Genomic DNA, 13,017 nt, shown 5'->3' on the forward strand with positions numbered 1-13,017 from the left:
AACAAAAGCAAAAGTATTTATGAACAATATGCCCACAGAGTGCAAGGGATTCTTTTTAATTAACATAAGAAATTGTAAATGCAGGCATGCAATTACCTGTATTAAATGCTATGAGTTCTACCAACCTCTCTGCTTCCCCTCTAACTTCAAATTGTTCTCAATAGTTCAAGGTTATAACATAATAAAGTTTATCAAGATATTATTTCCAGTTGATTGCCAGATAAATCCTCTATTTATTGTATATATATTCCTTGGAAGTGGAGTATTAATTATTGTTCTTCAGGAACACCGAGTCAATCCACTGGTAACATTGAATGAACCACATATTACAATGTTAATCAATAAAGAAAAATACAATCAGAGATTGCTCCAATTTTGATGAAGATTTCATCCCATACTTTCACAAAAATGATATTTCTGCAACTTCATCATAGGGATATTTTGGTTCTTCCTAGGATATTGACTCAGTACATTCTCCAGCATCTCAAAATAGATTTTCTACTCATTGCTAATGAATGAATGACAAATGTAACCCCTCATTTCCAAAATTAATGCCCACAAAAGACAGCAATGAAGAATTAATCCAGTGACTATCAGTGTAAAACTAAGAAAATTAATGCTCCTGCTTCAAGGGACAAAAAGACCATGCAATATATTAATGAAGGAACCTAAACAAAAAAATCAAATGGAAGCAAAGCTGATGCAAGAAAATTGTTGAATCACTGATGTTCTGAGCAGAAATATTATTCAGGCTGCAATAAATTGAGTTGGTTTTAAAGCATGTGTCACAGTTAGAGCCAGTTTATTAGAATTTTAGTAAATGTTAATGGCCTGGAAATTCTGTAGGGGTTCTCTTCATTTCCTGCCAGAAGTTCAGGCAGTAACTGGCAGGATTCCCAAGAAATGTGTTAATTACTGCTTAGACCATTTCTTCTGGAGTTCTGTTGAATACCCAGTAATTTATAACAAGCATTCGGGACATTCAAGATCTAAATATCTTTTTTTAAAAAGAAAAGCAGTCAGTAAAAAGTAACTTTTGTACAAACAGCTGACATTATGTGGATTGTGATGGAACAGCCCATAACAGTTAGAACATAGAACAGTGCACAGAACAGGCCCTTCAGCCCACGATGTTGTGCTGACCATTGATCCTCATGTATACACACTCAAATTTCTGTGACCATATGCATGTCCAGTAATCTCTTAAATGTCCCCAATGACCTTGCTTCCACAACTGCTGCTGGCAACACATTCCATGCTCTCACAACTCTCTGTGTAAAGAACCCGCCTCTGACATCCCCTCTATACTTTCCTCCAACCAGCTTAAAACTATGACCCCTCGTGTTATTCATTTCTGCCCTGGGAAATAGTCTCTGGCTATCGACCCAATCTATGCCTCTCATTATCTTGTATACCTCAATTAGGTCCCCTCTCCTCCTTTTCTCCAATGAAAAAAGTCCGAACTCAGTCAACCTCTCTTCATAAGATAAGCCCTCCAGTCCAGGCAGCATCCTGATAAACCTTCTCTGAACCCTCTCCAAAGCATCCACATCTTTCCTGTAATAGGGTGACCAGAACTGGATGCAGTATTCCAAGTGCGGTCTAACCAAAATTTTATAGAGCTGCAACAAGATCTCACGACTCTTAAACTCAATACCCCTGTTAATGAAAGCCAAAACACCATATGCTTTCTTAACAACCCTGTCCACTTGGGTGGCCATTTTAAGGGATTTTTGTACCTGCACACCAGGATCCCTCTGTTCCTCCACACAGCCAAGAATCCTATCCTTAATCCTGTACTCAGCTTTCAAATTCGACCTTCCGAAATGCATCACCTCGCATTTATCCAGGTTGAACTCCATCTGCCACCTCTCAGCCCAACTCTGCATCCTGTCAATGTCCCGTTTCAGCCTACAACAGCCCTCTATACTGTCAACGACACTTCCAACCTTTGTGTTGTCTGCAAACTTGTGAACCCATCCTTCAATCCCCTCATCCAAGTCATTAATAAAAATTACAAACAATAGAGGCCCAAGGACAGAGCCCTGTGGAACACCACTCACCACTGACTTCCAGGCAGAATATTTTCCTTCTACTACCACTCACTGTCTTCTGTTGGCCAGCCAATTCTGTATCCAGACAGCTAAGTTCCCCTGTGTCCCATTCCTCCTGACCTTCTGAATGAGACTACCATGAGGAACCTTATCAAATGCCTTGCTGAAGTTAGAATAATAAGCAGCATCCAAAAACAAAAGTCCTCATTAAATCTGCCAATTACAGTCAAGAAACAAGTATTACCGGCTCATTCTGGTCATTCATTCATTGATATAGACAATCTCATCTTGAATGGGAGGTATTGAGGGCAACAGCATGGCCCATTACTAGATGAAGAGACGCCACTGATCAACGAAATGTCAATGCTCAGTTCATTGCAACTACAGGCTATATTTTATGGGGTCTAGATTAGAGTGGCACTGGAAAAGCGCAGCAGGTCCGGCAGCCTCCGAGGAGCAAGAAAATTGACGTTTTGGGCAAAAGCCCTTCATCAGGAATAGAGGTTTTTACCTATATTTTATGGGGTGCTGCTTTTGGGTAAAGATCTGGGTGGGATTGAGGCCACCAAGCAGAACAGTTGCTGCATAGCCACTTAATAACCAACCAGGTAAAAACAATGACTGCAGATGCTGGAAACCAGATTCTGGATCAGTGGTGCTGAAAGTGCACAGCAGTTAAGGCAGCATCCAACGAGCAGCGAAATCGAGCAGCACTGCAACTCCCAGGTCATTACTCTCTCCCCATCCCCACCCTCCCCTAGCTTATCTCTCCATGCTTCCGGCTCCTGCCTTTATTCCTGATGAAGGGCTTTTGCCCGAAACGTCAAATTTGCTGCTCGTTGGATGCTGCCTGAACTGCTGTGCTCTTCCAGCACTATTGATCCAGAATCTGGTTTCCAGCATCTGCAATCATTGTTATTACCTCGTTGATTTTAACCCTACTGCAAATCCTCTTGCAAGGATGCCTGCCTTGAAGAAGTTTTCCTCCTCTCTGTACAAGAATCTCAGGGAGTCCCTCTCCCACTGCAATTCCCAGGTCATTTCTCTCTCCCCACCCCCACCCTCCCCTAGCTTATCTCTCCATGCTTCTGGCTCACTGCCTTTATTCCTGATGAAGGGCTTTTGCCCGAAACGTCGATTTCGCTGCTCGTTGGATGCTGCCCGAACTGCTGTGCTCTTCCAGCATCACTGATCCAGAACTTAATAACCAACTGGCCATTAATAGATTTGACATGATACTTCTGTCCTTCAAGGACATCAAAATGTAGCAACATGGAACATAGGAGCAGAAGTAGGTTATTCAGCCCTTTGGGCCAACTCCATTCAACATGGCCATGATCGACCATCCAGCTCAGTACTCTATTCCCCATTTCTCCTCGTATCCCTTGTTCCTTTTAGTCCTAAAAACTGTATCTACATCTATCTTGAAAATATTCCATGTTTTGGCTTCAATAGTTTTTTGCAGCAAAGAACTTCAAGGTTCACCTCTCCGGGTGAAGAAAAGTTTCCTCATCCATGTGCTAAAAGGTCTATTCCTCATCCTTAGGCTGTAACCTTTGGTTCTGTGCTCCCTTGTCATTGGGAACATCATCCTGTATTTACCCAAACTAACTTGGGCAAGAAGACCTGCTTCAAGGAACAGGTGGGCAAACAGAGACTTGCAGCTCTCCGGTACCAGCAGCACCACTTGGAGTAGCGGCCACTGCCAGTGCAGCCCTCAGACTTTGAGGGAGGCAAGCTATGTTACATCATGTTAACTTGGGTCATGCCAGGTAGGATTCCTGAAGAAGGGCTTATGCCCGAAACGTCGATTCGCCTGCTCCTCGGATGCTGCCTGGCCTGCTGTGTTTTTCCAGCACCACATTTTTCAACTCTGGTAACTCCAGCATCTGCAATCCCCACTTTCTCCTCACGCCAGATACGAGCCAATTACTGCAGGTGCTGGAATCTGCACTGAAAACAATAATAGTCAGGCTCTGATAACATGGTTGAGGGGGCAGGTTTTGACAGGCCTCAAGGGAGAGGGGAGTATTAGGGAGAGGTAATGCCTTGCACGGGCATGCCAGTTGGCCTAAAGACATAAGGGTGAATCCTCTTTCTCAACGCCACTGGTAGCTTCCAGTTAAATCCCAGTGGTGATGGTACAATGAAGTGGGGCCTGAATTGGAACACTACCATCACTGCTGGTAAAATTCTGATGGGAGCAAGGTTGGGATAGGTAAACTGTGGACAGTTTGAGATGGCACTTTGAGCACCTTGGCTTTTATGGCCTCACTGTCTTCGGACCCATTGATAGGACTGTAAAAATCACTCTCATAAAGTCTATATCCCACTCTGATAGGCTCAATATGTTTTCCCAAGGGATTCTCTCACTTCCCTAAGATCACATCAGTTTTTCTTATTTAAACAAACACGTTACAAAATTAAACCACTATCACTGTACAGAGAAAAAGGACTATTAAGCAGAATTCTTTGTAACAGCATTATGTGGAATGAGGTACAGAAAAAAATGATTGGAATGATGGAGAATGGCACCTTTAATCTCAGGATTCAAATGCTGGGTACAAACCATATATTTGTCATTTAAAATGTAGATCCATTTCACCTTCGCCACACCAATCTTGTATTTAATACGTTGCAAACCACCAAGACATGCAGCACCAGTTTTGAAAGTAATAGCTATTGTGTATTACACAGCTACCACATGTACAATAATTTACAACCACAGAAGAAAATTCATATATGTTAATGTTTTGTTTTAGGATTTTGGTTATGAAGAGTCTTGTTCCTCCACTGAACAGGGTGCTGAGTGATTCTGCATAGACTTATAAACACCATTCCCAAAACAGTGAACTTTCAGTCTCAGCTGTGCCAATATGTGACAGTAGAGAGAGGAATCGAGGTAATTCCGTATCGGGTTTGATCAATTAGCCTAATGCATTCTTTTGCATCTCCCTGTGAGCATTTACAGAAGGAACAAACAGACCAAGTCCTATTGTCAGCGCATAAGGGTGTGTGAAATATGGAAACTAAAAGAAGAAGAAAGGGAAAAGATCTCATTTCAACTGCCTGTTCAATCTTCAATAGAGGCATTGTTCTGAAATTAATATAAAAAGGTACTGCTTTATGAGTTTTACCTGTCCAACTGAATCCAAGATGGTCAGCAATAAGGTACAGCCTTTGCTCAGCTCTTTCAGAGTCCTCCTGAGCATCTACAGCTTAAATTAAGAAAAGAAAGAACAGTAACAACTTGTGTAAAACAGTTAGGATAAAACGGGTACTCTGTGGCAAAGCAGACAATTGATAAATATTGTTAACAAAGTGTACTACTAAATCAAGTTTTTCCCTTTAAGTATGGTTGCAAAGTTAAACAGCGCTGACAAACCAGTTTGGAGTGAAGGGATACGAAACATACTCGCAACTAAAAGAATTTGGATTAAATTCTCAATTTCCATTTTATGATGGTTAGAACATCCAGACTTCCAAGGCTGAATAAAGCTGAGTTAGTATTCTTCAAGTTCATTAGCTCTTATCAAGAAATTATCACAGCAGTCTTCTTGGTCTATTAAACAAATGTTTTAGAAGTGAAGTAATTATACACAAGTAAACTTAACCTTTTGACTAAATATAATCTGACAAGTCAATTTTGTTAAGTTTGTAATTTTATAATCCTTTAGACTTCCATCGCTCAAGACCATATATTGAAGAATATTTCACTATTCACTCTTTTTTTCTAATGCTGTATAACAATTTGTTTAGATTAGTACTTTGTGATCTTCTATGTTAGTATACATAATTTTGAGTTTTAAGCAAGCTTTTTCTACCAATTCTTCTGTATTTTCAGGCACTTAAAACAACAAGAGATTAAAAAAAAGTCATTGAATAATTGGCTTCTAAGAAAGAATGATTGGTCAGTTATAAATATTTAATATGACAAAACCTTCATCATCGGGCTAGAATTGAGACCTTTGCCCAAGAATGTCAATCCTTGGGTCTTGACTGCACAAACACTCTTGCCCTCAGGCAAAAAGAGTAAAAAAAATTTCAAATCATCAGAAGGTCATAAAGAGTAGGTAAACAGACCACAGTGAAGAAATGCATCTATGGATAATTACCAACTTAAAGAATCAGTCAGATGATAATGGGAGATGACATCAGTCAATGTCCATTTTGCTTAATGTTTAAGAGCTAATTAGAGATTGTTCAGGCATCTCTTAAACCAATTAGCAATAAACCTCACTTAATCTAGACCAGAATGCAATCATGTAATTGATTATGTTGAGGCATTGAACAACTTTCTGTGACCAAGGCACAGATCAAGTTTGAAAGTAAAGTTATCCTCTGTCTGAATGGAAGCAGGAGACCTGCCAAATATTAGACAGAGATTAAAGAGTAAATGTCAATCCTTGCCCTCAGCTGGACCACAAAGCAATAGTTGTAGTTCATCTGTAAAGTCTCTGCCCTGCTTTAATACATATTTTTTTATATTTTAAGTTTCCTGAGTCACTGCACCAGACTGCCTTGTGTTGTCTATTGGGAAAACTTTCAAGTAGATTTTGGGATTTGAGTTTAAATTGTAACCCACAACTTAAACATAGAGCAAAGCATGCAAGTAATCTTTTGTGGGGCTTGCATCATTGTATTACAAAGGCAGTGCAAGTTCACCAAACATTTGGTGTGCAATATATTCAGGTAAAACTATTTCTTCAAGAATTATTTATCAATTTCACTAATTATGATTAGAAATATTATTTTCTTATCATCTTTGTTAAACATCTTTTAATCTTTAAAAAGCTTTTAAAAACTTGTCTGTGAAGCTGCATAATCTTTAATTAATGTAAACAATTGTGAAAGAAGCCTTTAAAATAAAATATACTTAAAATGAATTGGTGGCAAAATAATTGGTATTACGACTTTATCAAATTGTTGACAGGTATTGGACTTCGTTCTGTTTTCTAAATATGTTGATATATTTATACTCTTGAACTTCAGTGGGGTGGTGAATAGGCGGATGATGGGTGAGGTGGGGAATTTGTAAGGTGGACTGTGATGAGTTTCGACATGCGGGTAAGGAGGGATCAGACACTGCTCACAATTTTGACTTATGAGTAAATTTTAAATCCTTTCTAATATAACTTCTGTTATTAAACACTCCCAATTCACATCCTATACCTGTGATTGATAGGTGTAGGTATCCCAGATTAAATTTCTGGGTAAGTTCAGGATGTCGAGCCCAAGTCTCCAATGACAAGATCAATTTTAGAGGTATTTGCACAGGATTCCGGGCAACATAATTTTGCCCATTGGAAGTTTGAAGTTTGCATGTTAGTATCATCAGGATCCCATTAATGCAACAATGATGAACATCTCAACATTGCTGTAAACTTCAGTTGGAAGATCCATACGTTATATTCTATCTATTCAATCAGAAAATTATATTGCTTGAGCTTGCAAATGTGCAAGCATTCAAACCATAGATGTAACAGGCCCAGATTTTGTCATAACTGATTGCAAAAAGTCAAGAAGTTGACAATCTCAAGTCCCACTCCAAGACCTAGCATTTCTGAATTTTATATGGGCAGTATTGGGTTGCTCTGCAGTTCATGCCTGTGCAGTCCCTACACACATTGAGCTATTTAAATCAAAGAATCAAAGAATTTAAGTGACCAACTGTCTCTGATGAAATTGGATGTTGGAGTCACTGCAGTGTGAACTCAGACTGAGATTAGACCAAGTGAGAGCAGACCTGTTCTCAGTGCATTTCTCTTAGAGCCAGTGGAGCCTTTTGAAGAGGTAAAGTATTCCTTTGGAGAAATGAACTCTGCCTCTGCAGTTTTAAAATGTAGAGTTCACTAATGTATAAAGAAATGCATTTTTTAAAAATTCATTCATCAACTGTGGGGTATTGCTGACCAGGTCAGCATTTATTGCCCATCCCTAACTGTCTTGGTTAGCATGGTGGTGAGCTGATTTTTTGAATTTTGCAGTCCTTGGGGCACAGGGTCACTCACAATACTATTAGGAATTGAGTTCCAGGATGTTGACACCACATCGGTGAAGGAATGGTGATTTATTTCCACATTCATTAGATCTAAGAAACTGCTGAAAACATTGACCACTACAAAGGCCAAAGGCCCTGACAACATTCTGGCAATAGTACAGATGATTGGCAAATTCTGAAGCACATTCTCTTAGCCAAGCTGCTCCAGTGCAGCTACAACACTGGGATCTCCGTGGTAATGTAGAAAATTGCTCAGATACCTCCTGCCCACAAAAGCACAACTTGCTCTATCCCTCTACTATCAATCAGAAAATTGAAGGAAGATGTTATTGACAGTGCTCAATAACCTGCTCATTGATGCTGAGTTTGGGCTCTGCCAGGCTGATTCAACTCCTAACCTCATTACAGCCTTGGTCCAAAAACATGAACAAAAGTGCTGAGATCAAAAGGTAAGTCTACCTGCTATTAACATAAAAGCAGCATTTGGCTGAATGTGCATCGGGAACTCCAGCATAAAGTAATTTGTTTAATGAATATCAACCAGATCAGCCACAAGGCATCACATTAGGGTTCCTAATGGTACACTTCTAGGCCTAACCACCTTCAGGCTACTTTATCAATGAACTTCCTTTCATCACAATGCTTGACAATGACTGCATAATATTCAGTTACTTTGCAATTCCTCAGATAATGAAACAAACCCCTATCCAAATGCAGCAAGATCTTGACGATATTCAGGCTTGGATTGATAAATGGCATATAATATTCTAAGCACAGAAGTGTCAGGTAATGACCTTTCTGACCAAGAGACAACCTCATAATTGTCCCCTACCTTACCATCACTAAATCCATCACTATCAACATTTTTGATTTACTATGACCAGAAACGTACTGAACTAACTATGGTGTTCCCATGCATTTACTGCCTTATACTTCTAGTTGATGGATGTCATGGATTGGAAGGTGCTATCATTGGAGTCTTGGTGAGTTACTTAGCTCATCCTGTAGATAAACACACTGTAACCATTTTTGATCAATGGTGAAAGCAGTAAATGTTGAAATTGGTTGCTTCGTCTTGGATAGTATCAAGCCCCTTAAATGTTGAAGTTCCACTCATCCATGCAAATACAGAATTCTTCATCACATCTGACTTCTGCCTTCCAGATTATGGTGAGACAGGAGGTGCATTATCTGCAACAGAATTCCTCATCTCTGAAATGATATTCTATTTATATGGCCACCTGCAGTATGTATATGGCTAGTTGAGCTCAGTTGCTGGCCAACTATAACTACAAAATTTTGACAGTGTGGGATTCAACAGTGGTAAACTATTGAAGGGTCAATGCTTGACCTTTTCTTGTGGAGATAGGCAATAACTGGCACCTTGATGCCACAGTTAATTAAAATGCCACTCACTCCTCACTGCTTTTGTTCAGATTTGCACTAAGGCTATAACAAGCTGAATAGTGTTGGCAGAATAGAAACTGAGCATAAATGAGACGGTTATTTTCTGGTGATAGTCCTGGTGACAACTCATTCCACCACTTCGCTGATGACTGAGATTATGATTTCGACTGACAAAGCTGACAACACTATAAAGGAACTATTAACTGAAATGAATAGTATGGAGTCAAAATAAACAACACTGGCCAGGTATTTCATTGTTCCTGTTGACGTAATCATTATAAGAGTTTGGGGATCATTGCAAACAACTATCATTTTCACAACACTGTGTCTATCAAACATTGACAGACAGCATCAACAGTTCATAAATGATTTACAGATACCGGTGTTGGACTGAGGTGTACAAAGTTAAAAATCACACAACACCAGGTTATAGTCCAACAAGTTTAATTGGAAGCACACAAGCTTTCGGAGCACCGCTCCTTCATCAAGTGATTGTGGAGGGCTCGATCGTAACACAGAATTTATAGCAAAAATTTGCAGTGTGATGTAACTGAAATTATACATTGAAAAAGTGATTGTCTGTTAAGCCTTTCATCTGTTAGAATACAGTGATAGTTTCACTTCTTTCATGTATAAATTACAAAACCCTTCTTTTTAAAGTTGCATTCTTGGGTTAGCTGCTAATAATGGTGATAAGCTAGACAATATGTTGAAGGTGTTAGCCCCCTGTGTTCTCTGTCTATGACCTGATGTTTAGATTGATTCTAATCTAATAAGAATGTAGTGCTTTACTCAACCCACCTCGAAATATGCAAGGGCTGAACATCTGCAAAGTAATTCCCACTTATCCGATGTCACTTGGGTGGAAAAACCACAGAAATGCTGTTACCACTCTAAAAATCATTCATGTTATTAATTTGTGGTTTCATCACTCTTCTATGGGACCTTCAGCATAAGATTGCAAGAATCTTTCTGCTAATTTAAACTCTTATATGTGGATTATAGTGATGAATCGCAGTATCAGATTGATAGTTAGGTGCTCATTGTCACATGTGCTGCTGAGTTTTAGCTTAAAGACTCAGGACCCAACTCAAATTGGAAAATAAGTGCGCTCCTTTACTATTTAAACATTAAACATTGTTCCACCATAGTCAGCAAAGGTATCATTTTTATATTCAATATATATTTGGGTATCACAGTTTCAGTTGCTTGACAAAAATATCCACATATATTGCAAATATCATGGAAAATATTTTCTTGAAGCATTCTGCAGGCAAAATAAAATAAGTTGATTAAACATCTGTTTTATTTAGTTATTCATGGAATGTGGGCAGGGCAACACAGGCAAAACACTAAATCTCTCTAATTTCTCTTGAATGTTATTGACTCACCACACCGAGTGAGCCCGGAGTAATGTGTAAATCAGACTGAGAAGAGATGGCAGGTGGGTGTTATTGAATCACTCCGATTCAAACTAGGTTTATGGAGTTCAATTCCATAATTTGTCAAGGTAGAATTTGGGCGCTGAACCACTAAGTTGCTCGTCGAATACCAAATCTTTTATGTAACAAATGTCACTTGAAAATCTCATTTTCTTCCTCTAATCATTCCTATCGCACTTTACTTACAACTTACTGTTAGAAAATACCACCTCCTTCAACTTCCTTAGTAATGTAATGGGAGAGCTTCTGGCAGTTGAATAAAAAGCATGTTATTTGTGAATATTTTGAAGTGTGTTTTTTGTAAATTGAACTTCTGGAGGGAATATTACTTCTGTTATTTTATTTAAGCCATGGGAAGATGAATCTATACCAGTATCAAGCATATGTTAACTAAGGTTTACTTGGTTGAGGTGGTTTACCTTCACCCAAACACCAGTAGCATTTCCCCAAACAACTTTAGGTAATTACTAAACAATCTGTTCGGAGCTGTTATTATACACCTCTAGAGCAGGTGGGACTTGAACAAAGTCTCCAAGCTCAGAGGTAGGGATGCTACCACTGCACCACAAGAACTTTTTCCATCAATTATTATATTGATGAGGAATAATAACCACCTTAGTCTGAGATGAAGTGTGTTGATATTGTTATAATCCTCAGCATTCAATAGCCTTAAACCTTTCTTTAGAGAAAGTAGATAAAGAAATAGCTCACTCCAAACTGTTAAGTCAATATAATTAATGTTATTGTCTCTCAATTACCAACGATTTGCAGTGGTCTCTTTTTGAATTTCAATTTTCCCAGTTTAAATAAAGAAGCTTATGAAGCTGGCTATATAAATGGAACTTATTGCATTATACTGTCGTTGAATACTTTAAAATATACTTTGCAAAATTCTGATCATATATATTCATGACAAAAATATGTGTTTATTTATTTTATGAACCAATTGTGAAATTCAAGTCTGAATCACATTTTACATTTGACATTCTGGGCCTGATTTTAACTTTCTTAAAACTCTCCACATACACAGAGTTAAAATCTGACCTCCTGATAATAGTCATGACGGCTTGAGCCCATCTATTCAGTTCCATAATACTTCTTGCATCAAATGGGAAATCAAATTCAAAATGATCAAAGATTGCCTCGTTACTAATGCTAGTTCCTATTAATAAATTCCACTGTTTGTGTCTGACCTAAATTGGATACCCCTTCTTTCCCTTCCCTCCTTGCCAATCTTGAGATCAGTCTAGTAGCACATCACAAAAGATGAGAATCACGAAGCCACAACACAGACTCACAGGACCACATGAACAATCACAAGCTTTAACTGAATGAACTGCAAAGCTAACTACAAATTTTGGTGCTCTATAGCACAAAGAACCCAGTAGATGGCTGGTACCTTCAAAGTGGTCGTGGCCATTTTCTTCAGGAATTCTTTCAATCTGAGTTTCAACAGATTCATCCCAGATAGGTCTCACATCAAACAGGTCTTCAGGAAGAGTTTGATGCATTTCACTGGGCTGCTCAGTTTCAATAATAGAACTATCTACAGCACTGCTATCATCATCTGATAACACCTCACGATCTCGTTCTTCCTCCGTCAAACGATCAACCAACTTTGAAGCCTCATCACTTATCTCTTCAAAAAATTCAATTGAATGTTTATAAAGTTCAAAGAACTTATCCTTGTTGCCTTTAGAAGAACCAGTTGCAAGTTGTGAACTTTGACTAGCTTTGGTTTTTACTGGAAGTCTTGATTGGAATACTTTTGGTTTAGTACTTTCGCCCGTTTCTGATCCAGCACTAAAATGGTCAATTGGCTCTTTCGCATCAGGTTCAGTGTCACAACTTTTCCCTTTACTGAAGAGTTTAAATTTCTTCTCTGCAGAATTAATTGCATCGGACTCTGACTTGCTTCGTGGTTCTTGTCTTACTGGCAATCTAGATTTCACCTCGTGAACTTTGATGGTCTCTGAAGTCTTTTTTGTATCTGGCAACATGGGTGAACAGCTGTGGTCTAACCGGTGTGCGACAGCCTTAACAGGAATTCTAGATTTTGATTTTACTGTATCATCTGTAGATCCTTCTTGAACACTTGATGGAGATGAACGAG

General features: G+C 38.8%; 1 protein-coding gene across 1 annotated transcript in view; it reads right to left on the reverse strand.

The window, feature by feature from the left end:
- Positions 1-13,017, reverse strand: part of ank2b (ankyrin 2b, neuronal) — a 399,789-nt gene that overhangs the window by 37,949 nt on the left and 348,823 nt on the right. Inside the window, exon 39 of the mRNA XM_060826565.1 lies at positions 5,192-5,272. Within this exon, the coding sequence (XP_060682548.1) occupies positions 5,192-5,272 (81 nt within the window). The remainder of the gene's footprint in view (positions 1-5,191; positions 5,273-13,017) is intronic.

The sequence above is a fragment of the Hemiscyllium ocellatum genome, chromosome 1 (genome assembly GCF_020745735.1).
Source record: "Hemiscyllium ocellatum isolate sHemOce1 chromosome 1, sHemOce1.pat.X.cur, whole genome shotgun sequence".
NCBI classification, from domain to species: domain Eukaryota; kingdom Metazoa; phylum Chordata; class Chondrichthyes; order Orectolobiformes; family Hemiscylliidae; genus Hemiscyllium; species Hemiscyllium ocellatum.